At 48.2% G+C, this 25706-nt stretch overlaps 1 protein-coding gene across 2 annotated transcripts in view; it reads right to left on the bottom strand.

Moving 5' to 3' along the window:
• The window catches only part of ABR (ABR activator of RhoGEF and GTPase), a 176705-nt gene extending 154040 nt beyond the window's left edge, over window positions 1–22665 (bottom strand). For both annotated transcript variants that reach the window (XM_004746902.3, XM_004746901.3), the window contains exon 1: window positions 21290–22665. In XM_004746902.3, the coding sequence (XP_004746959.2) occupies window positions 21290–22337 (1048 nt within the window). In that variant the 5' untranslated portion in view covers window positions 22338–22665. The remainder of the gene's footprint in view (window positions 1–21289) is intronic.
• Window positions 22666–25706: the final 3041 nt, after the last annotated feature.

Here is a 25706-nt window from a genome sequence, read left to right as displayed (position 1 = left end):
TGCTATCCAGTAACTTTAAAACCCAAGAAAAAGTTCCAATTATTAAAGCCCAGCAGGTTTGCTTAACTATTTACATGTTCAGCAAATTTTATAAATTGCCGTTAAGTGGTCGTCTTAACTTCACATTAATCTCCGCTCCCCAAGAAAATACACACACAAGTATTTCATGCTACCTATGTCTGAACGAGTGAAGGCTGATCTCTTTGAAAGACAGGGAGGAAGTAGATGCAGAAAGTAATGAAATTCAGAAAGGTACAAGCTCAGCCTGTGTTGGGACTTTGGGGTTGTCACTTATAACCTGAGTGCAAAGACGTGTCCCCACCCCACTGCCCTCCTTCCCCCAAAGCTCAGGAGGGGGAATGAATGCCAGTGAGCATCCAAACCCGACACCTTCAAACACCATGATTGCTATCTGGGGGCAGCAACAGGGTGGCCTACATGATTCAAGTCACAACCAGCCAAGTGTTCTGAAATGGGAGACCACAATGGGCTTCTCTGTGTCCTCATCCAAGTGTCACTCAGCTTGCTGATGCTGTTTGTGCTCAGGCCAAAGGTCACCCTGGGCTGTTTCCTCTCTCTAACTGCTTACTGGCTCCTAACACAAATGGATTACTTTATCAACTGTCTGGCAATTCCTTATCTACTCACACACAAACACAAAAGGCCTTTCCCTCCACTTTTTACTTAGGGGCACCTAAAGTTCTTTTCTCTTTCTTTCTTTCTTTTTTTTTTAAGATTTTATTTATATATTTCTCAGAGAGAGAGGGAGAGAAAGCACAAGGAGGGGGAACAGCAGGGAGAGGGAGAAGTAGGCTCCCCACTGAACAGAAAGTCCCACGTGGGACTCAACCCCAGGACCCTGGGATGACAATCTAAGCCAAAGGCAGACATTTAATCGACTAAACCACTCAGGCATCCCAGCACCTAAAGTTCTTAAGTAAACGGGATTTTTTTTTTTTTTTTTTAATGGCTTCCCTTTAATGTCAACCTTTGGGGCTGTATGGGCAGAAAGGGCCTTACCAAGCATTTTCCAGCAATTCTACTTCTGGGTATTTACCCAAAAGAATGGAAAGCAGAGTCTCCAAAATATATTTGTACTCCAAGTTTGCAGCAGCATTACTCATGAAAGCTAAAACGTGGAAGCAACCCAAGTGTCCATCAATGGATGAATGGATAAGCCAAATGTGGTACAGACATACAGTGGAATATTATTCAGGCTTTAAAAAGAAGGAAATTCTGGGGCACCTGGGTGGCTCAGTCCGTCAAGTGTCTGCCTTCGGCTCAGGCCATGGTCCCAGGGTCCTGGGATCGAGCCCCACATCTGGCTCCCGGCTCAGCGGGGAGCCTGCTTCTCCCTCTGCCCCTAGTGCTTGGTCTCTCTATCACTCTCAAATAAAGAAATAAAATCTTTTTAAAAATTAAAAATAAAATACAAAGAAGGAAATTCTGATATACGCTACAGCACGGATGAAACTTGAGGACATCATGCTGAGTGAAATAAGCCAGTCACAAGAAGACAAACGCTGTGTAATTTGTTGCATGAGGTACTCACAGAGTAATCAGATTCACAGAGGCAGACAGAATGGTGGTTGCCAGAGGCAGTGGGAAAGTGGAGGTTGGGGAGCTATTGTTTTACGGGTATAGAGTTTCGGTTTTGTATGGGGATGATAGTGGTGATGGTTGTACAGCATTATAAATGTATTTAATACCACTGAACTGCACACTTAAAAATGGTTAAGATGATAAACTTTACTGTTATGTGTAATTCACTTCAATAAAAATTTTTGAAAAGAAAAAAAGGGGGGGGGTGTAATGTACATAGCCTCACCCTATTTTCCATATTTGATGGCAATTATAACAAAATTTCTTTTTTTTTTAAGATTTTATTTATTTATTTGATAGACAGAGATCACAAGTAGGCAGAGAGGCAGGCAGGGAGAGAGGAGGAAGCAGGCTCCCCGCTGAGCAGAGAGCCTGATGCGGGACTCAATTCTGGGACCCTGAGACCATGACCTGAGCCAAAGGCAGAGGCTTTAACCCACTGAGCCACCCAGGCGGGCCCCCAAAATTTCCTTTTTGAAAAGACAAACTCTAAAAGTGCACACAAGGGGCACCTGGCTGGCTGAGTTGGTGGAGTGATTGACACTTGATCTCAAGGTTGTGGGTTCATGTCCCAGGCTGGGTATAGAACTTACTTAAAAATAAAATCTCTATTTAAAAAAAGAAAGGAAGAAAAGTGCACATGAAAAACAATACAACAGTAACCAAAAAACCCCCAGATATTGACCACTACCTCATATTGAGCACTTAGCAAAGCCTGCGTAACTTCAGGGTGCTGGGCTAGCTGCCACGAGTCCCCAGGACTGGCTAAAAGTATAGATTTCAGGTTGTGCCCAGATTCACTGGATTCCCCATCAGTGGGTGTGGGCACTAGGAATCTTTTTACAGTGCTCCTGCAGAGAAGACTCTGACCTGCAGTCAGTTCCTTACCGAGATTATTCTAGAAGTAGAAGAAGAATACTTCAGCAATTTCCTCCATCATTCTCTTGGGCTAATCAGTACACATTTGTCAAACACACAGGACACATATGGCTCAATGGCAGATGCTAGGAAAACAGAGGGTAAATAAGAATATGAGGGATGCCTGGGTGGCTCAGGTCATGATCTCAGGGTCCTGGGATCGAGCCCCGCATCAGGCTCTCTGCTCAGCAGGGAGCCTGCTTCCTGTTCTCTCTCTGCCTGCCTCTCTGCCTACTTGTGATCTCTGTCAAATACATTTAAAAAATCTTAAAAAAAAAAAAAGAATGTGAGTTATCATTTACTGAGTGTTCACTCTGCATCAGGCTGAGTACTTAACCATGGATTACTTCATTCCTTTTTTCTTTTTTTTTAAAGATTTTATTTATTTATTTGAGAGAGAGAGTGTGTGCATAATCAGGAGCAGGGTGAGGGGGTATGAATGGTGAGGGGCAAAGGGAGAGGGACAAGCAGGCTTCCTGCTGAGCTATTGCTCCCAGGACCCTGAGATCATGACCTGAGCTAAAGTCACACACCTAACCCACAGAGCCACCCAGGCGCCCCACTTTATTCAATTCTTAACAACATTCCAGGAGATTTATCTATTCACACATCCATTTTACAGATGAGAAAACAGAGGCACGAAGAGGTTAAATAACTTTTTTTTTAAGATTTTATTTATTTATTTGACAGACGGAGATCAAAGAGAAGGAGGCAGAAAGAGAGGAAGAAGCAGGATCTTTGCTGAGCAGAGAGCCCAATGATGGGGGGCTCGATCCCAGGACCCTGAGATCATGACCTGAGCCAAAGGCAGAGGCTTTAACCCACTGAGTCACCCAGGCGCCCCTAAATAACTTTTTAAAGTCCTCATAGCTGGTAAATGTGGCTCCAGGGGTCTGCATTCTTGACCACCGTAAACCAGTGCCTGCCTCCAGCAAGCCTTGTGAAGTGGGAATAACATGGAAGTTACCATAATAAGAGGCAGAGCGAAACAAATGTGACACTGAAACACAGAGACAAGTGCTGGGAGAGGAGCCACAGCGGGCATGGTAGGTTTAGACTCAAGAGGTTTTTTACCCTTTTGCCAATCAGCTGTGAAATTCCCCAGCAAATCCTTGAATGAAGAATTAGTAAGAGGCAACTCATCTAAGCACAAGCAGAGACCCAGAGCTTCTCCTAACACACATCTTTCTTTGAGGTATGACACTGACCAAGCTTTAGCCAGGGACCAAGGAAGAGAGCAGGCAATTTCCACCTCTCAGTTACTAAAACCTCTTGCTTTTATTATGTGCTCGGGGTGTGAGTCAGGTCAGCCTGGGAAAGGGTCAAACAAAAACCTGCAGATTTTGTGTTTTCTTTCCATTCTGTGACTACGACTGATTCACCTCGAGAGGGACTGGCAGGGACAGAGAAAGCTGTCAGTCAATTTGGGAGCCAGAAAGCAAACTAATGAAGTCTGAATGAAGGTCACTGAGGTCACTGTCTTAGGTCATAAAAGTTCTGTGCTGGCTTCTCAGAGATTTGTATGCAAATTGCAGCAAAGATGCCCTCTTAACCCCATGGTGATCTCACTTCTTCAAAGATGTGACAGGCCCTGTAGTTCCAAAGAAACAAACTGGTTTAAAAGAAGGCAGTGTGTGGAAATTTCTATTTTGAAGAGATGTGCGGTGCTGCATAGGACATCTTTTCATTTCTTTTTTCCTTAATCCTAAAGATTCGCCTTTATAGGGTCCATCCTAAAAATAAATGTACTTTGGCTTTCATCGATTTTTAAAATTTATGATACATACATTTGATTGTATTCTATATACATATACCTCCTCCATGAGTAACTGCTGAAACAAGTTTATGTTACCTACTTGAACCCAACTTAAAGGAAGAAAAAAAAGAGAGGTTTAAGATTTGAATTTAAAAATTCTGATTATAAATGTCTTTCTTCTTCTAAGTTGGCTGCGATCTCAATGTACATATAAGCACCATGACTAACTTGGTGTTTCTCCAAATAAGTAACTCAGATGAAATGCTACTGCCCAAATCTAATTTTGATATCCCAAATCAAGGCTCTTGTGTTATGTAGGAATTTGAAGCGTGAGATTAAAAACAGAAAGGTTGTTTCCCTTCTTCTCCCCGCAGTAAACCAGACAAAAAAACAAAAACAAGGCAGTCACCCTCTACAAGCTAAAAGTAGCAACAAGGAAATAAGCCCGGGGAGATGTTGATTTCAGGCGTCTTTACTGTGACTGTGGGGGCAAAGACAGCTGAGGGTACACCAAAGATTCCCGCCCCAGCCCCTTTCCCAGAGCACAGCTCTTGCGGGAAAGGAGCTGCCTGTTAGGGGCTATACTTGCCAGGACTCCCGAGTCTAAGAGGGGACGCAGGCCTTGTCTTCGCCATTGCAATGCCAGCGAAAGAAAAGCTAAGAAGCATGTGTGTCTTCACTCTCTTGTTTGCCCAGTGCCCTCTGGAAGCCGAGAACTACCAGGACCTGGAGGAGGGCCCCTGCACAAGAGCCCGGGAGCCTGGGTTCTGAGTGACCATGGGAAACAGGCCTGCCCATTGGGAACATGTGCAGCCACTGTCATGGGAACCAGAAGAAACTTCGCCTGCTAAGCCACGGACATGTTAGAGCAGAGGGCGGCACTATGCTGATGGCTCCCTCCAAGGTGGTGAGTGTAGGGGCTGGAGGAGGGATGAAAGACTTCTTAGAGTGAAGACACACACTAGGAAAGAAATATATTTTCTTCTTCCACGGAAAACTTTAACACAAGGACTGTCATCTCAGATGCCAAGAACGCTAGGCCAGTCGTGCAATACTAGTAGCTACTGACAACTAAGCAGCACTTACGACGTGACAGGGAGCTCGAAGCTCTGACACAAACTCACTCAGTTCTCACCTGTTTATTGGGTAACCTATTACTACAAGCTCTATTTTGCAGATGAGGAAACCGGGGCCCACAGGCGTTGCGTAATTTGCTTAAGGTCATACAGCTTGTGCATGGCAGAGGCAGGAGGCGAGGCCAGGCAGCCCATCCAGAGTCTTGTTGTTCACTGCACGATACCCACGGAAAACAGGACCAGACGAGAGCTGAGGCAGTTCGTGAAATCACGCCCGGTCTGAAGGAGTCAGCAGTGCTACACGACCTGATGATTTCCACAGGTACTGCAGATTTTCCCATCTTTCAAGAATAAGCCAGAAATCCAGATTTTCCTGGAGAGTTTCTGGGTTTTAGATTGGTTTGCTTTTGTTTTAACCCCCTACAGCCCAAACAAAGTGCCTGGGCAGACCGCATGTGGTCCAGGGCCAGCCGGCCACCTGCCATCCCGGCTCTCAGGGCAGCTGTCTCCCAGGACTGTGCCGTCTCCTGCTTGCCCAGAGGCCCTGGGGAGTTCTGAGAGTCTGGTAGCCAGAAGGGGAGTCAACTCTGTAAACAACAGCTCCCGTCAGGCCCACTGATATGAATAATTAATTTATGTTTTCTCACTGCCGGCCCACAAAGGTTACCAACGGGCCCAGCATTCAGGAAGCAGCTCTGTCCCCTTCTGAGACAATGAGGACAGGCCTGGAGGATCCTGGGGGTATTCAGGGAGCCCCATAATGAAGCCAGGAACGGTGGCCAGGGCTCAAAGGGAGCCGGGGGCCAGCGGGCCTGTGTGCATGCTCCCTGCCTGGCTGCCTTGGTAGGGCCCTCAGAGCCTCTGAGGCTCATTAGAGACGGACACTCTGTGGCTTTCACTGCTATCAGCGGGAGGGGGCTCTGAATTCCTCAAGATGCTTTATAATAAAACAAAAAGGCGCAATTATGCAGCCAAACTGAGGACAAGGCAGCTGCATACAAAGCTGGGCTTTCTCCATAATAGGACCAACCTCAGCTGGACGGTGCCGGGGCCTCACCTTCCTCCCCAGGCTGCAGCTATGAGGCATCCGTCTTGGATGCTTGCTGCTCCAGCTCTTGGATTATTCAAACCGCAAGATCTCCAGAAGCCTTGCATTTCCGTTATGCCCAGGTGATGAGAGAAGCCACGTACCGTTTCTCACCCTATTTCAGCAATACGTCCAGCAAAATCAGTCATAACTGTGATCATAATAACCAAATTAACCACCACACACCAAATATTGTGCATCAGGGGCTTTTCTAAGGGCTTTATATATTAAGCTATTTTAATCTTTGCACCAATTTAATTTGGTATTGATACCATGTTACTGTCACTCTCAGTCTGCAGAGACAGAAACTGAGGCACAAAAAAATTAGCCATAAGTGGCAGAGCTAGGCTTGAAACCCAGGCAGTGTGGTTCTAGACAGTATGCTCTTGCCCATCACGCCAGTGGCTGTTTGCATTTACACAGAGCTTACTGGATACCAGGCCCTGGGCTACGTATTTTCTGTACCTTATTTCATTTCATCTTTACAACACCAGGTGAGGTGTAATTATCTCCACTGTACAGAATAGGAAAAGGTTTATAGAAGGGTGACGTAACTTGGTGAAGGGCATAAAATAACAACTGGCCTATAGACTAGATCCAAATCTAGGTGTCTCTGACTCAAAGCCAGGCTCTTAACAATTACTTGGTACAAAGTACCAGTTCATCTGACTTAGTGGTTTTTGTAAAGATTACGCCTGGAAAACCTCTAGTCTAATCACCTTTTTTTTTTTTTTTTTTTTTAAACAGGGGATGAGATGTAGCTTAGAGAGATTGAGAGTTAGTGGTGGGGGCCGCCTAGCTGGCTTGGTTGTTACAGCATGCGGCTCTTAACTGAGTTGGGGCCCCATGATGAGTTATAGAGTTCACTTTAAAAAAAAAAAAAAAAGAGGGGTGCCTGGGTGACACAGCTGGTAGCTGGTTAAGCATCTGCCTTCAGCTTAGGTCATGATCCCAGGGTCCTAGGATGGAGCCCCATGTTAGGCTCCCTGCTCACTGGGGAGTCTGCTTCTCCCTCTGCCCCTTCCTGCTCATGCTCTCTCTCTCTCAAATAAATAAATAAAATCTTAAAAAAAGAAAAAAAAAAGAGTTAGTGGTGGGTTGTACTAGAGTAACTTTGGCCCCAGAAAGAGCTGGGTTCCAATCCTGACTCTGTCCCTTATTAGCTGTGTGACATGGGCATATAACTCAGTGTTTCTAGACTTATTAAGTGGAGACTTAATCGTCTCATGGACGATAAAGTAAGTGTAATATATACTTCTAATAAACACTCCGCATGGCAAAACCATTTCATTACAGTCAGGTGGTCCCAAATTACAGGCTGACAATTTCAAACTTCTGCTTACAAATTTGTTCTTTATGATTTGAAATTACGTGTAGGTGGTGAGCAGGTTTGCCACTGTTGGCCCCCAAAGTCTAATTAACACTCAAAGGTCTCGGAAAATTGCACTGCACTTCCAAAGCTTTTCTGAGCGGCACCCTATTGTGCAAAATCCCCAAGAAAATCACATTTATCAGAGATCTGAGCAGTCAGACATTGAGGCCTTCCACTCTCACAAATAAAGTTAATATACCACCAGATCAATGACACTGTGGAGAAGGTAGGTTTCCATGGTTTTTAAATGTAGTATCCTTTACACGATGGTACTGATTTCATGATTTTGCACCTGGAACAATGGCCCACGCTGTGATGGCTTGTTCCGTCCCTTGGCACAGACGTCAAGTCTGGTGATGTACATTTGGTTTCATTTTGGGGTTCCTATTTTTGGTTGCCATAGCTGGTTGTTTACCAGGATATGCTCATGAGACAAGCACCCCAATAACAGTCTCAACCCTTAAGACTCAGACTTTGTAGGGAGTAGATATTCCGCGTATGTCTTTGTAGTTTGCTTTTAGAGAGAGAGAGCACTCCCACATGGGAGGATAAGCCTTTGCTGGACCTCTCATGTCTGTCGATACATATATTTTTCTTGCTGCTTTCACTCTGTATCCTCTGTAAAACAATCTTAGCCATGAGTATAATCTGTTATGGAGTCTTATAAATCCTTCTAGCAAATCACTTAACAAAACAGTGGTGAAACAACTGAGCCATTTCTCACACTGTTGTTCACATTTTTGAGACCTACCCTCTGATAGAGACCCGTAAACAGCTGTGGCTAGTGCTTGGTCTCCCCGTAAACAGCTGTGGCTAGTGCTTGGTCTCAGCGAGAAGGGAACACAGAGGTTTGTTTCAGTTTGTTTTGTTTTAGTGCAGGTTCAGGGTGGAGCCTGAGATCCTGCATTTCCTTTGTTCTTCTCCTTTCTTTTTAAAGTAAGCTCCATGCCCAACATGGGACTTGAACTCATGACTCTGACATTAAAAGTCACACTCTCCACAGGCCTCACCAGCCAGGTGCCCTAGGAACTTAGAGGCTTTGAGGAAAATACTTTGATCTGAAGCTTTAAGGAACCACTCTTCTTTATGAATGTGAGTCAGATATTTGCATCTGTCAGGACAAGCTAGTAATGCTGCCGTGACAACGAGCACCGGATATTTCAGGGGCTTAAAATACAATAGTTTGGGGCGCCTGGGTGGCTCAGTGGGTTAAAACTTCTGCCTTTGGCTTAGGTCATGATCCCAGGGTTCTGGGATCAAGCCCCGCATCGGGCTCTCTACTCAGCAGGGAGCCTGCTTCCTCCTCTCTCTCTGCCTGCTTGTGATCTCTGCCTGTCAAATAAATAAATAAATTTTTTAAAAAAATTAAAATAAAATGATAACAGTTCATTTTTCACTCTAGTACCTGTCCACCGAGGATTGACTAGGAGCTCTGCTCCACTCTGCCCTCCCTCTAGGAGCCAGGCCGACTGAACAGACACCAGCAGCAAAGGGAAAAGAGGTCTCATACCAGCATTAAGTGCTTTGGGGCAGAAGCTGCCCACATCACCTCCATTCAAACTCACGGGTTAGAACTAGACAACGGTCTCTACCCAAGTTCAAGGGAACCAGGAATGTAATCCTACCTACCATGCTCCTGGAAAGCAAGGGGGAATCCAAATATTTAGTTTACAGTTCTAACAACTAGCACAGGTCTCCATTAGTTGGCCAGATTTGAAGTATTATCCTTTTTCTGTATTGTCCACTTTCAGGAAACAACACCCTCCCATTAGGAAAGGGGGCACAAACATGGCAGATTCTGAACTGGTGGACAGGAGACAGGATAGTAAGCTAGAAAGTCACGTGTCAACATCTCCTGGGGGCATACGAAGTTTGAAAATGACTTCAGGAAGGGATGCCTGGGTAGCTCACTTGGTTAAGTGTCTACCTTTGCATAGGGTCATGATCCCAAGGTCCTGGGATCAAGTCCCACATTGGAATCCTTGCTCAGCACAGAGTCTGCTTCTCCCTCTGCCTGCTGTTCCCTCTGCTTGTGCTCGCTCTCTCTGACAAATAAATAAAATCTTTTTTAAAAATTAAAAAAAAAGAAAATGGTTTCAGGAAGAAAAAAAACCACAGCCCTTGAGAATAATGGCTCTATAATAGGTATTATCAATTGGTCTTACTGGTCCCCAAAAAAGAGAAGAGGGAGGAAGAGATGAAGATAAAAGCAAAGAAAGAGTGCCTGGGTGGTTCAGTCAGATAAGCATCTGCCTTCAGCTCAGGTCACCATCCCAGGGTCCTGGGATGGAGTCCCACGTTGGGCTCCCTGCCCAGGAGTCTGCTTCTCTCTCTGCCCCTTCCCCCACTCACTCTTTCTCTCTCTCAAATAAATTAAATCTTTAAAACAAACAAAGAAACAAAACCCCAAATACAATACACCAGCATTGTGCTGGGGCAGGGAGACTAGAATTTTAAAAAGTAGTCCTTTTCTTTTTCTTTCTTTCTTTCTTTCTGATTTTATTTATTTATTTGACAGAGATTACAAGTAGGCAGAGAGGCAGGCAGAGAGAGAGGGAAGCAGGCTCCCCGCCAAGCAGAGAGCCCAATGAGGGGCCCGATGCAGGGCCCGATTCTAGGACCCTGAGACCATGACCCGAACCAAGGCAGAGGCTTAACCCACTGAGCCACCCAGGCCGCCCAAAAGTAGTCCTTTTTTAATACCCCTATACTTTAAGGGTGTAGAATCCAGTGGGGGAAGACAGAGAGGCAAACCTTTTTAAACCGTATTATAATTGCTCAAATGAGTAAATGTACAAAGTGCAAGGAATAACTGTGTGACTAACACTAGGCTGGTTTTCCAAAAGCCAATCACAGTCTCTTTCTCTCCTTAATCATCTTTACAACAGAGGCTGAAGAGCTGAAACCCTGCTCCCCTAGCCCTCCTCACAGCTATAATGATAGCCATGTAATGCTGGCCAATAGCATGAAAGCAGCAGTTGCTAGGTAGGGCTTGAGGGGAAAGCTTTTTAAAGCGACAGCCAGTATGATCTCTACAGTCCTTTGCACCTTACTCCCTTTCTGAAACACAAGCACACATCTGGTGATGCAGCAGGTTTTTTTGTTTTGTTTTAACCCTGAGGCAACAAGCAAGAGGACAAGCACATTTCTGCTACACGATGGGGAAAGTCTGGGCCCCTGACCACACTGCTCAGCCATCCCAGAAAGCCTGCCTCTGGAGTTCTCATGACTGGAGGAAAACAAATCACTATCTGGTCAGGTCATTGTGTGTTTCTATTGCCATTAACAAATTATCACAAGTTTTGTGACTTAAAACAATACCAATGTATTGTCTATAGGGAAGAAATCCAACAGGGTCTTGCTGCTGGCAGGGCTGGGTTCCTCTCCAGTGCTCTAGAAGATAACTAGTTTCCTGGCCTTTCCCAGCTTCTAGAGGCTGCTCATACTGCTTGGCTCAAGGCCCCCTTCCTTCCTCTTCAAAGCTGGCAACAGTGAGTTGAGTCCTTTACATTTTGCATCATTTTGACCTCTTCTACCTCCTTCTTCCATTTTTTAAAAAAGATTTTATTTATTTATTTGACAGAGATCACAAGTAGGCAGAGAGGCAGGCAGAGCAAAGAGCAGAGAGCTGAGCAGAGAGCCTGATGCTGGGCTCAATCCCAAGACCCTGAGACCATGACCTGAGCTGAAGGCAGACGCTTAACCCACTGAGCCACCCAGGCACCCCTCTTTCTTCCATTTTTGAGAACTTCATTACTACTTTGGGCCCACCTGGACAATCCAGAATAATTTCCCCATGTCAAGGTCCTCAATTTTTTTTTTTTTTTTTTTTTTTGAGAGAGACAGAGCATGCCTGAGTGGTGGGAGGGGTGGAGGGAGAGAGAGAATCTTAAGCAGACTCCATGCTGAGTGTGGAGCCAGACATGGGGCTCAATCTCACGACCCTAAGCTGAAATTAAGAGCAGAACGCTTAACCAACTGAGCCATGCTGGGGTTTCTCAAGGTCCTTAATTTGATCACATCTGCCAAATTCCTTTTGCCCTGTAAGGTAACATAGGTTCTGGGGATTGGGACCTGAACATTATTTGAGGGGCCATTCTTCTGCCTACCACAGTCACTACAGCTGTTTTGTCTTATTTGCAGCCAAGTGTACTCCTAACTGACACCCAGCTCTTGGATCTACTGGGGAAAGCAGGGGAGGCTTTACAGATCCAGCAGCCTCCTGGCTGAGACCTGAGAATGAACAGTCATTTGTCATACAGGCAAATACGGAAAGGGCTTTCCAGGGAAAGGGTGTAGCCCCTACAGGGAAACAAGTATGCAAGGTATGTTTGCAAACTACAAGCAGTTCCGTATTGCTAGAGCTGGTCAAGTGTCTGCCTGTATGGGTTGGGGAGGGCGGAGAGGAGGGTGGACTGGATCACAAATGGCTAGGCTAGGTACATTTTCATCTAAGAAGCTGTGACTTTACTTTGTAGGTGACAAAGAGTCATTGAAGAATGCAAGCAGGGGGTGCACAATTAGAGTTAGGGGTGAGAGCAAGCTGGTTGGCTTTCATGTGGAAGACAGCCAGGGCTGGAGGCAGAATAATCCATGCACTGGTTTCTGTCAGGGGCAATGTTGATATTCATGAACATTGTTTGAGTACCTCCTGTATGTGCTGTGACATTTTGGGGTTACCAAGGTGAGTAAGACACAGATCAGAGCAAGGGTGCCTCTCACCTTGCCAACCACAACCCTAGGGCAGGACTGACAGGTCTCACGGAACCCAAGTTGGGGGTGTTCTGCCCCCCTGCGCCAAGTCCAGGAAACACAGACAAGGTGGGGTGCGGCCCAGGGGAACTCAAAGGGGCACCAGGACCATCGGCAATGATGGGAAAGCAACTGAATGAAAAGTCAGATGGCCCTTTCCTGCCCCTATCTCACCCAAACGCGCCCTGAGGTTCCCCCCAAATCGGCCCTAGTTATTTTATTTTATTTTTAAAGATTTTATTTATTTGAGAGAGAGAAAGAGAGGGAGAGCAGGAGAAGTGGAGGGTCAGAGGGAGAAGCAGACTCCCTGCTGAGCAGGGAGCCCGATGCGGGACTCGATCCTGAGACTCCAGGATCATGACCTGAGCTGAAGGCAGTCGCTCAACCAACTGAGCCACCCAGGCGCCTGGGCCTAGTTATTTTAAATCACTGCATGTGGTGAGTGAGAAGAGGAACTGGTGTGGTCACAGGAGAAGCCTAGGACTCAGACACCGTCACCACCCCGTCCCCACAGCCTGATGGAAACAGTCTGACATTAGAGATAACAGATGGTCGCACAACTTTGTGAATACACTAAAAACTCGTGACTGTACACTTTAAAAGGGTGTTTTATCTGATGTGAATTATCTCCGTAAAAGAATTAATTTTTTAAGCAGGAGAAAAAAATAACCCCAGCCCTGAGCCCTAAAGGAACCTGGACTTGTGAGGTCACTGGTCAGAGCCTCAGGTTCCTCCACTGCCAAATGAGAGGAGTAGTAAAGAACAGTAGACTGTTCTGAGTTTTCTATGGGATCATGCAGGTCAAACACTTAACAGAGTGCCTCGCAGGCAGCAGTTGCTAAACATATTCATGTTCGTCTCCTCCAAAGTGCCAATAAAATTTTTAAAACAATCATTTTCTCAGCAGCCCCAAGATGTGACATAAGCTCTAGGCAAGTTCCCTTCAGACGGTCTCGGCTCCGGCAGACGAGAGCAAGCCTCCGACGGGAAGACAGCCACAGGCACGGATGCCCAAGCTCTCCGCAGCGCCCGCAGGCTGGGTCTGCAGCTGTGCAGTGCAGGGATGAGAGCGAGACTGGCGCGGCACAAATACAGCTACGCGGAGCTGTGGTAGAGAAAGGAGGCGCAGAGATTTGTGCTTGTAATTCTGGTTTGATATACAAACTCCGCCGATTTCCAAAATAGCCACTCCCACCCCAACCCTTGGACAAGTCCACGTGACTACAACGCGGCCCTGATGTTTAGTGATGACCTGCGCCCCACGCTGCTCCTCATTCTGGCTCCTCCAAACCACAGTGATGCAGAAACAGGCGTTAACTGACTTAATTTTCCAGCCCAGTACCCAGGCCGGGGATTTATGTTTTCCCCAAACTTCCCATTTGTGAGATTCCAAAATCAACCAGGGACTTATCAAGTGCCTGGCCCATGCCCAACCCTGTGAAGGGTGCGGCGGGGGAGAAAAAAAGAAGCATAAGCCAGGGTCCTGCTCCCAAGCAGCCCAGCTAACCTCTGAGCTGGAAAGCAACCCTTCACGGTAAACATATAAAAGCCTTTGTGCCTTGCACAGAGCAGTGGTTCAGTCATCATTTGTTCACTGGGTCAATGAATTAATAGAGGGCACAATAATAAGACAATTGTGTGAGTGTGGGGCTCACTCTAAGAACCACAAGATGGGTTGGAGTAGTTGTTAAAGGCTTGTGCCAGAGGCTGCTAGCTGCTTAGTCAATACCAATTCTTCCATTTTTCCTTGTAACAGAGCCCCTATTTTATTTGAGGTGGCCGTATGCCCAGATAAAATACTACATTTCCCACTTTCCTTGTAGTTAGAGGTGGCTCATGAGATTTAAACAGAAATTGTTAGGAGAGTCTACCAGGAAAGTGCCTTAAAAGGCAGACCAACAGTGGCCACTCACTCATGTGTCCTTCCTCCCTTTCTTTTAATTCTCATCTGAAATATGAGTGTGATGGCTGGATTTACAGCAGCTGTTTTGGACCATGAGACAACCTTGAGAGAGAAAAGCTCGAAGACAAAAGAAGCCCAAATTCCTGATGATTAAGGAGTCACCATACTCTCCCTGGACTGCTTGCTTCTGGCATTCTTTTACTTGAAAGGGAGATAAACTTCTATCTTGCTTAAACTATTTTGGGGTTTTTTTTCATAGGCAGCAAACCCCTGTCTCAACTAACACAAGTTTCCACAGAAAAGCTGGGCTTTAAAGGAAGGGTTAGTTGGCTTTGTGATTGGGTGGGTGGGGATGGAAGGGCATCTCAAATGCCAGAAAGAGCAAAGGAAAAGACAGGAATGAGCACTGGCTGAAAGCAAGTGGGTAGAGAGTAGGAAATAAAGAGAAGCCAGATGACAGTGTTGTAGATGTCAGGGGAAACAAGGATTGATTGGGGAAGAACCAGGGACCACAAAGGAACAAGAAAGTTTGGGGTGTCTGGGGAGCTCAGTCGCATGGGGATCCAACTCTTGGTTCCACTCAGGTCATGATCTTGGGGTTGTGAGATTGAGCCCTGTGGCATGGCGGGCTCTCTGCTCATGGAGGAGTCTGCTTCTCTCCTTTTCCCTCTCTGCCTCACCCCTCAGGCGCGCTCTCCCTCTTTCTCTCCATAATAAATAGATAAATCTTTAAAAAAGGAAGAAGAAAGCTTGTTTCCCTTCAAAGGAGCAAAACATCTGTGGACCTGGAGGGAGTAAGAAAGGAGAGAAAGAGGCAGAAGAGGCTGGGGGAACTTCATCACATGAAGAAACAGGAGCACGAGCTGTGGCTTGGACTTGGAACAATACCACCACCAAACTTTATTAAATGCGTATGTGCCTTGCCCTGGGCTATGCACTCTCCACACACTTATCTCCTTTATGCTTCATGACATGTCTACAACATAGTCCTATCATCACCCACATCTGGCAGATAAGGAGCCTGGGGCTTAGTCAGTGACTTAGCCAGTGTAAGCCTTACCACCCTGTAAGCTGGCTTCCATCCACTCCATTTTTCAGATGAGGAGTGTGTTTGTACCATTATTTCAAAGCCAGGAAAATATGTCAAGATCCTGATTTTCTTTCTCTTTTTTTTTTTAAAGAGATTTTATTTATTTAGAGACACAGCAAGAGAGAGAGAACCCAAGGAGAAGGAGTGGGAGAGGGAGAAGCAGGCTTCCTAAATGAGGAGGGAGCCTGATGTGGGGCTCAATCCCAAGACCTGAGCTGAAGGCAGACACTTGATGACTGAGCCACCCAGGATCCTGATTTTCAAACATAAAGATCCAGAACCAAGTATAGAGTCAATTGCTTTGTGAATGCTCTCTTAACCAGAAAAAAAACCAAACAGACAAGGAAAAGAAAAGTTTGGAGTCTTGGCTGTGTTTCCTACATGTCAAGGAGAAAGGACTTGTTAAACAAACGCACCCCTACTCCCTGGCTGGTTGGTTGAGTGCCCCTGAGGTGCAGAGAGTGCTGAGATGGCAGGGATGAGGGGTGGACGGAAGCAAGCATTAAGAAACCAAGCAGGCAGTGATGCAATGTCAAATCTAGTAACAAATGAATCGCAGCCGACCAGCAGCTCATGTGTTTCAGAGAGTGTTTTAATATCTCTCCACACCACGGAATGGGGAAAAAAAAAAAAAATTACTCTATCACAGCTAAGGCTGAAAACTCAATACTTTGAATTAAGTTAGTCAGATACATCCACTGAACATGAGGAATTCTTCCTGGAGCTAAAATCTCATTAGTCGCTTGCGAGAAAGGGGGGAAAAAACCCATCGGGTTACAAATGATTTAGGTAACATGAGTACCTAATAGGAAGTGCATTTCCCATGAAGATTAAAAATAAAAAAATCTCGTTTGGCAGCCTGGCAGACTCTGGTGGCAGGGCCTCCCCAGTATGGAAATCTAGAATTCTACAGCTGGCCCAGGAGCCAAGAGACCCAGCTGACCCAAGAGTGCGGTCTTTGTTAGCCCTGAGTTCAAGCTGATTCTAGCAGAAGCTATTTGACTCTGGGTGCATGCCTTTACCTCTCTTGGCCTCAGCACTTTACTTATAAAATGGCACTAGTAATTCTACCCCCTCCCCCGCCCCGCAGCCACCCTGAGATGGCTGAGAGGCTAAAGGAAGGGGCCTCCTGCTCCTGTCACCGTGACTTTGACAGAACTTATGTCTTTAGAGTTCTCTGCCTCAAATTCTAGGAAAGAAAAGACCACAAGACAATGGAAAGAGCCACGTCCTGGCGCATGGGCCCAGCCTTGAGGGTCACAAGCGTGTGACCCTGAGGTTACTTTTAGGTCTCCCTGGCTCCGTCTGAAGAGGGGCAGGAGTAGGCCTACTCTCGGATCTCTTCCTCTTCTAGACTCCCGAATGTCACTAAGATTCGGATGGACAATCCTTAGGGAAGATGTTTCTTTATCTAAAAACATACGGTTTCTACCCCAGGAGCCAAAGAGTTAGTGAGAACCATAAAGGCAGGTCACGGGGTTTTGCACACTTGAGCCTTAACACAGTCCTGGCATGAAGTAAGACCTTGATAAATTCTTGTTGAATGGAACAGATGAATGAATGATAAACAAATGAATGGATTTCAAGGGCCAGCCAAAACGGAGACCACTTGTCCTCCACCGAGCAAAGTTTAAAGCAAGAAGAAAATGCTGCCAATTTAAAATACTAATGATAATTACTTTGTCATCTGAACTACAGCCAGAATATCAGATGAATAGTTCGCCAGTCAAAGGGATGCCTGATGCAGAAAAGCCAACTTTGCGCTTTGCCAGAAGAGTGTACTTTGGGGCACAAGGAGTACAGATGTGGCACAGGAGAGTCCACAGGCTCCAGAAAGGATGCAGAAGCTCTGAGAAGGAAATGTCACCCAACCTCTATGGCAGGAGGGGCACACAAGCATGTCACCATGAAAGGAAAAATACCAGGCCTCCACATGTTGGCATGCAGTTGTGTCCGCCCAACAGTGCCCCGCTGAAAAGGAGAGTTCTAAAATCCAGCAGGTGGTCTGCTCCCCTGTGAGACCAAGTCCACCCAGGAGCCCCACAGGAGGGCAGCAGCCCTGATGGCTGCAGCAGATGGACTGGGGTCTTCTGGGGACTTTAGCGACGAAGAAAATAATAATAACGCACACGGGGTGCCTGGGTGGCTCAGTAGGTTGAGTGTCTGCATTCAGCTCAGGTCATGATCCTGGGGTCCTGGGATCCAGCCAGGATCAGACTCCCTGCTCAGTGGAGAGCCTGCTTCTCCCTCTCCCTCTGCTGCTCCCCCTGCTTGTGCGCGCTCTCTCTCTCTCTTGCTCTCTCTTGTCAAATAAATAAATAAAATCTTTAAAAAGAAAGATTTAAAGAAAAAAAAAAGAATGGGCATTCTAACTTACACTCAGGTTTGGCTACTATGTGTAGAAACAGATCAAATATGTCTTTGTATGGGAATCTACCTCTCATAAGAGAAAATGGTCCTTTTACAAGGAGGCGGGCATTTCTGCCCCTCAGCCTTTTTATGTGGCTCTCCCATGGCTCTCTCTTCTTAAGACCTCAAGACTGAATGGCCCAATAAAACCCAACCTTCAGTTGAGGATCTCTGAATACAAATAATGGGCACGATTGCCAGGGAAGAAGGAGAAACATGAGGGCCAAGCCAGCAAGAGAGCCTCATGAGCCAAGCCTCGGCCCTGGGTCCTGCCCTGCTCCCAGGTTTCTAGAAAGAGCCATAGCAAAGCTGGGGGGGGGGGGGAACAAAACCCAAAACACATGCATCATAGAAAACCAAATTATCTGTGATTCAGAATGGTCTGGGAATGAGAATCTTTGAAGCATCAACTCAAAGAAAATGACCTGTAGTCATGGTTAAACACTGTGGGTGCCTACTTTGTGTTAAGAGTCCTCTAGAAACAAAACCCCACTTATTACTCATATTAATGATTTGATGTAAGCAGTGTTTATTAGTCTCATTTTACAGATGAAGAAACTGATACACAGAAAATTCAAATAACTTCTCCCAAGTTCACACAAGCAGTCTAGCTTCAAAGCCCATAGTCTTTATCAGCATTTTCAAACCTTTCTCTCTAATCCAGAGCAAGAAATATATTCTACATCAGGACCCAATATACACTCACACATTTATACATAATTGAAACAAAGTTTGAAAATAGAAAATACCATTACCATGGGCAATTCACTGCCATGTTTCCTCTTCTATTCCATCCTATTAAAAAATATATCACTTGGATGCCTGGGTGGCCTGGGTGGCTCTGTCCGATAAGCATTTGCCTTTGGCTCAGGTCATGATCCCAAGGTCCTCAGACTGAGTCCCGCATTGGGCTCCCGGCTCAGCAGGGAGTCTGCTTCTCCCCCTGCCCCCCTACCCTGTGAGCTCGCTCTCTCTGTCTCAAAAATAAATAAAATCTTAAAAAAAAAATGTATCGCTCAACAACTATCTGTGAAATACCTACTATGTGTTAGACACTATTCTAGGCTTTGTGGCTATGTTGTAGGATAAAAAGTTTAAAATCCTTTCCCTCTTGGACCTTGCATTTACTAGAAAGACAGTGAATAAGATCAACATACAAAATCATAGTATCTGAAGCAGTAATCTGGTCAGGGCTAGGGAGAAAATAAAGGAGGGAGAGCCAAGAGAGGAAAGCCTCTCAAAGCTTTCATTCCCCCCCTAGACTGATTTCAGTGGGCTGTCACCCACCCACCAGGTGAAAACCCCTGCCCTTAATCCATCCACCCTGGGGACTCTACGGATGCCTGACAGCTCTTTCTCCTAGACCGTGTGCACTGTGCATACGTGTTTAGGCATGCATATACGTGCATGCAGTCACTTCCTCACAGGCGAGGTTTTGGAGACAGAGCCCCAACAAACAGCTGTCCAGGGGTTCCATCCACAAGCCTGACCTACAGAGGGGGTCCTGGAGTGAGGCCTAGAATCTGAGCCCAAGCACACTAGGCAAAGCCAGCAAGTGCCAGGCACGTGACTGGGCTGGAGTCTTTAATCCAGAGGAATGAGGATCTTTTTATCACTGGTCCACCCAGAGCGGGCACCTTTTTGAAATTGTTAGGCCGGAGGGAATGCTAACTCCTAATCTGCGAAAAGAGGATCTTTGTGCAAGAATGCCCTCAGGGAGAGAAGAGACAGCCAACAGAAATAAAAATAACTTCCTGGGGAAAATGCAGTGCATGGGGCATACCTGAAGGGGTGATTGATGTGGGTCTCCGAGAACATGGGATTGGAGCCAGCTCTGAAGCAGCTCTAGGCCACTTGGGTAGCTGCCATTCGGTATCTGGAACTTGGCACTAGAGTGAAATCCAGACTCTTCCCTTAAGTTAAAGGGGCACATAAAATGTTACTAGCATGGGCAGCAAAAGCATTACCTATGGGAAAAGCAGCCAATCTCTGCTAATGAATAAGTGTAATTGATCACAACAGATGACTTGATGGACCTTCCAAATGTGCTTTTAGCAAAGTGGACAGTTTTTCATTCAAATGCAAACTCACCCAGATAAGATCTAATAATGGAGATTTTGGAACAATCCCAGCTTCAGTGATTTCTTTTTTTTTTTTTTTTTTTCTCCTTCACTGAGCAGGAAGGCATCTTAAGTTCCTGATCACGATTTGACCCAACCAGACATCAGTTTAATAAGCCTTCCCTATGACTGAAGAGATCCTGAGAGTTCCAGGGGCAGCAAAGTAGTGGTCACTGGCCATCCTCACGTCCCTATCTGTCCTTTCTTCCTCAGCCCCACTCCCACTCCCTGACCTATGAGGAGTTGGGTGGTGGGGAGACATTCAGTACAATGCAGTCATCCATTTATTCAAGAAATATTTAGTGAGCCCTTACCATGTGCAAGGCACCATACTGACTGCCACAAGGGGATTCAGAGATGGCTAGGACCGGGCCCTGTTCTCAAAACAGAGGGCAGATGTCCAGGGAAACAACAAATGACAGAAGCCCCGTGTAGGATCTCAACTCACTTCAACATGCACTTAATCTTCCTGAACTTCAGCTTTCTCCTTTGTCAAACTAAGACACTGCATTAGACATGATCTCTGGGCACCAGGCCAGCTTGAAAACTACGATTCAATGCCCTCCCCTTCCCACTCAGGCTCCAGGAACCTGAGCAATGAGGTGTAGCCTTCTAGGAAGGGGACAGCCAGCAAAGGGAGGGGACAGCAAGGATTATGGACCTTTCCCTGAGTGAGAGGGTGTTGCCATTTGGCCAGAACACGAGACACAGGCTCTCAGAAGATAAGAGATAAGTTGGGAAAATTATGTGCAAGATTTAAACTTTCACATCAAGGAATCTGGGGAGAAATGGGGACCCACTGTAGTTTGTGTAGAGAAAGGTACTATATATAGTGGTGCAAAGGAATCGGATCGACCTGTGGAAGAGGAGCTGGAGGGAGGGCGGACGGTGATGTTATTACCACAGAGCATGAGGGCCGAGGCCTGAAATGAGAGTCCTCCCATGGTCTAGCCAGGCACACCATTCCCTCACCCGCCCCCCCCCCGCAACGCCATACTGCTTGTTTTCATAAACTCGCCCGAGGCGAAATCATGTTGCACAATCTCCCCCCCCCCCAATTCTACAAGTGGTTTCAAGGTAAACAGATTAATGTCATCTCCCTTCTTCCCAAGCGCCGGAGATTAAACGGGACCAACAAGAGGAGTCAGGGAGGGGGTGCGGGAAGGGGCCAGAATCCCCCGGGATGCGCGAGGGGTGCGCCTACCTGCAGAGAAGCCGTCCTCGTGGTCCGAGCTGTTGCGGCTGCAGTCACTGCCCCTCTCTGGAGAGCTGTGGCTGGGCGAGTCCCGCTCCGGCACCCGCAGGAACCTCTTGCGCCGCCACGGGGGGAGGTGCTCGCGAGCCCCACGCCGGGGATGCTCCTCGGCCGCCAGGGGCGAGCTCCGCCCGTCCTTGGCCTCCGCCTCCAGCTGCTCCAGGTCGCGGCTCCGGCGCTGCTGCCGCCGGCCCCCGGGGATCAGGTGCATCCAGCGATGGGGGCTGCCCGCCCGCGCCGGCTTTTCGGCCTCATCGCGGGCTCCGAGCCGGCAGGGGCCCACGAGCAAGTGGCCGAGGACGAATTTCTCGTTCAAATCCACCATCTCGAAGTCGTGGTCACTGCTGTTGCCCCCATCCTCCGCGACCGAGGCGTCCGGCTCGCCCTCTTCCGAGCCCCGCCCCGCGCGGGTCCCGGAGGGCAGCTCCTCTTCCTGGGCGCTGGGGACTGTGTCATCGTGGCCGGGGGGCGCGTGGTCCTCCTGGGACCTGAAAAGGAGGCGAGGCTGCACCAGCTGCTGGTGGATGGCGGCGGTCAGGCTGCGCACCGCGCCCCCCGCTCCCGCCGGCCCGGGCCAGGTGGGAAGGTCCGGGCACGCGTAGGGAGGAGCCTCGGCCTTCGCGGCCGCCTCCGGGTCCCCGCGCCAGGGGCCTGGGGGGTCTCCGCCGCCGCCCGCGGCGCCCTGCTTCTCGCGCGGTGGCGGCGTCCGCTCCGGCCCGGCCGGCGCCGGCTCCTCCGCCCAAGCTCCCGGCGGGTCGCCGTCTCCGCCCTCCGAGCGCCCGCAGCCGAGGTCCCGCTTCTCCGCGGCCAGGGCTGCCTGCAGGTAGGAGACTTTGAACTTCTCCTCAGCCAACACCTGTTGCAGCCGCTTCAGGTTGAGTTTGCAGCGCTCCAGCTCCCGCTCCATGTCCAGCACCGAGTCCAGCCGCATGACCGGGGCCTTCTCCCCGGGGAACTCGGCTTGCCAGTGGCGCTCGAAGTCCTGAGGGTCCCACATGGCGGCCGCCCCTTCGGGCCTCCCGGGCTCGGCTCGGCCGCGCGCAGCGGGCTGGGGTCGCGCCGGGCTGTTCCCGGAAGCCCGCGCTGGCGCAGTCGCCTGCCCTTCACTTCAGCCCCTGAAGAAAATAGGAGAAAAAATAAAAGTTTTTCCCCTTCCGCCCTTAGGCCTTTTTTTTTTCCCCCCTTCTTCTGGGTTTCGCCTCCCTGACGTAAGCGGCCACCCGCGGCGGAGGCGGGCGTCTGGGGGCCCTGGGCCCGCCCTGGGCCGGACGCGCAGAGCCCACGGTCTGCAGTTCCCGCCGCCCGGCCCAGGGCGCCCGGCGGGCTCCGGGCTGCGGGGGAACCTCGGCGGGGGCGGAGCCTCAGTGGCGCCGGGCCGCCTCCCCCTGAGGCTGGCGCGCCCCGGAGCGGCGCCCGCGACACTCCAGCTGACCACGGTAGGCCGGGCTCGCACCTTCCCCGCCGCCTCCGCGGCGCCGCTCCCGCAGCCGCGCGCAGTCCGCGCCGGCTCCCTGCATCCGAGCGCGGGGCCGCGCGGCCGGGGGAGGCGGGAGCCCCGGTGAGGGAGAGCGCGGGGGCGCCCCGGGCTCCCGGCCAACCTCCCGCCCCACCGGCTCTCCGCGGCCTCGTCTGCCCAGAGCCGGCACGGCGCCTGGGACCTGGAGGGAGAAGGTGCGGGGAAAGGCGAGGTGGCGCGGCGGCGAGGACAGGTGTCAGAGGGAGCGGGCTGCCGCCCGGCGGGGTTATCCCTACCCGGATTTATTGAGCGCCTTGGACTGACGTGATCAGGATAACAGAGCTGTTCAGTCCAGAACGGGGGAGTGAACTTTGGTTTTTGCGAGTCCCTTTTCATGCGCTCTCTCCAGTGTTCACTGGAGCTTTTCCGGGGGAGAAACGGGCAAGGGTGACAGCTCCAAGTAGCTCTGCTAGAGACCCCTGTGACTTCAAAGCTGAGCGTACTCCCGCCTGACCGAATCAAACCATGGCAGCAGGAGCCTTAGACACGTGGGCATCTAAGACGGCCCTCCAATTCCACCTCCTCTTTGTGGCCTCACACAGTTACCCTAGGGAGGAAAAGAAAAGAGGAGCTGGGGACAGGTGCCTGGGCGCTCGTGGTGGAGTGCATGGGGGGCTTCTGCTTTACTTCCCCCCTCTGCCTGTGGCTGCAAAGCACTTTGCTCTTCCTCTTTCCAGGGTTTCTGCTGAGGCCCCAGTGTCCCCAGAGAGGGATCCTGATCAGCTGCCTTGTGCCTGCTGCAACAGGGGAGCCTTATTGGTGATTCACGTTTCCTTCATTTTAAAGATGAGGAAATTGATATTCTGAGAGACTGGAAATTCTTCCTGCCCTTTGGGGCCTAGAGCTAAGCCCAGCAACCCTTTTCCTCTAGCCACCTGCCATTAGCTTCTCACCTGAACTGTCTGAACAGGCTAGCCTACCCCCACTCCTCTATCCCTTTCAGCCCATCCCTCAATGCTGGCTATTGCAAAGATACCAGGAAGACATTTTTTTTTTTTTTTTTAAAGCCACAAATGGGATAGTGCCATGCTTTTGCTAAAAACCCTTCATTGGCTCCTCATTACCTACAGGATGGTGCCTAGTCGCTGCAGGACATAGAAGGTCCTCCCATACATGGTCCCGGCCCACCTCTATAGCGTCTTCCTATGCTTTAGACTTAACAACTCCACACTGTCCTCAAAGATGTCTCCCTCTTTCCGAGTGACCTTTCCTCCTCCTTGGAACTCCCATCCCTACACACAGGCATAACTCCCTGCTGCCTGGGGGATTCCCACTGAGAAGACTTTTTTGCTGCGCACCACCCCCCACCTTTGTGCCACCACTGCATCTCCTCCGAGTCTTTATCTTTGCCCTTGCTCCAATCTATTATAACTATTAGTGACATCTTTTGTTCCCTCTACTTGTAGAGCCCTCAAAGACAGGTTTCTATCTTTTCCACTTTTTGTATTCTTTCTGCTTCTTCCAGAGGGTAGTAGAGATTATTGATCATTGTTGAATGAAAGAAATGAATGAATAAATGAATGAATGAGCAGGAAGATGAATGAATTTCCACCTTGTGGCTCCTGCTCAGTTTCTCCAGTTGTGAATCACTTCAGACTAGGAGCAGATGTGCTTCCCACAAAGGCTTCTCAACTCTAGAATTTCCTTCCTTGACAAAGTCTGTGTTTACTCATTTTCCCAATATCCTTTCTTCCTTCTTTCTCTTAAAAAAAAAAAAAATGGTGTGCTAGTGGCATGACTCATCATAGTGTTTGTCTTGTGCAAACTGAAGGAATGAATATGTTTTAAAATAAATTAATTGAGGGGCGCCTGGGTGGCTCAGTGGGTTAAAGCCTCTGCCTTCAGCTCAGGTCATGATCCCAGGGTCCTGGAATGGAGCCCTGCATCGGGCTCTCTGCTCTGTGGAGAGCCTGCTTCCTCCTCTCTCTCTCTCTCTCTGCCTGCCTCTCTGCCTACTTGTGATCTCTGTCTCTCTGTCAAATTAATAAATAAAATCTAAAAATTAATTAATTAATTAATTAATTGAGTAGTCCTCAGTTTGAGTGATTTCTCCATCCTTCACCTAGTTCATCAAGCGGCTTTCTGTCCCACCTTAGCTTCATATTCTCTCCCTACCACCCCAGAGGTTGCCACAATCTCTTTTGTCCACTGGGAAGTACTGAGGAGCTCCCAATGCCTACAGAGAGCCAGGGCAGGGGTAGTCCATCGAACAGAGTCCACAAATATCTTGACTTCTGTTAAAATTTCAGAATGGGAGAGAAATGCTGCACAGTAAGGATGGATGGCCCCAGTCAACAGCATATTGATTGGAAGATGTTTTGATATGTACATTTAAATGCACAAAGGAAAAAAAAAACACCCTGTAAGTTACTACAAGCCTCAATTTCTGAATTTGTAAATTTCCTAGGAGGATAGTTTCAACTCTGTCCTTTAATTAAAACAGCCGTATGATTCCCTTTTGGTCCAAGGAAGTTGTTACTAATGCCACTAATTTTTTCCACAAGGACCAATATAGCTGGAAATGCCAGCATACATCTTCTGTAAACAGATCCCAGGAGCAACCTTCATTGTCTCTAGCTAGTGGATAGTTCAGCTTTATTACTTGGCTTTGGGTCATCATGGGGGCAGGGGTAGAGTGGCTGACATTTATTGAATCCATACCTCTAGTTGCCATACATCTTTGATCTCATCTAATTCCTAACAACAACCCTGTAAAAAAGGTATTATTGTTGCTACTTCAGAGAGAGAGAGAAATAAAAGATCAAAGAGGTTGGAAGCCATACAGCTAGTCTACTGGATTCTAAAGCCCAGGGGATTTGCAAGGAGTTGGTCCAGGTGCATCTGTCATTA

This window comes from Mustela putorius, unplaced genomic scaffold, assembly GCF_011764305.1.
Source record: "Mustela putorius furo isolate JIRA1106 unplaced genomic scaffold, ASM1176430v1.1 tig00003962_pilon_pilon_pilon, whole genome shotgun sequence".
Classification (NCBI taxonomy): Eukaryota; Metazoa; Chordata; class Mammalia; order Carnivora; family Mustelidae; genus Mustela; species Mustela putorius.
The sequence above is the reverse complement of the archived record's forward strand: the minus strand, read 5'-3'. Positions and strand labels throughout refer to the sequence as shown.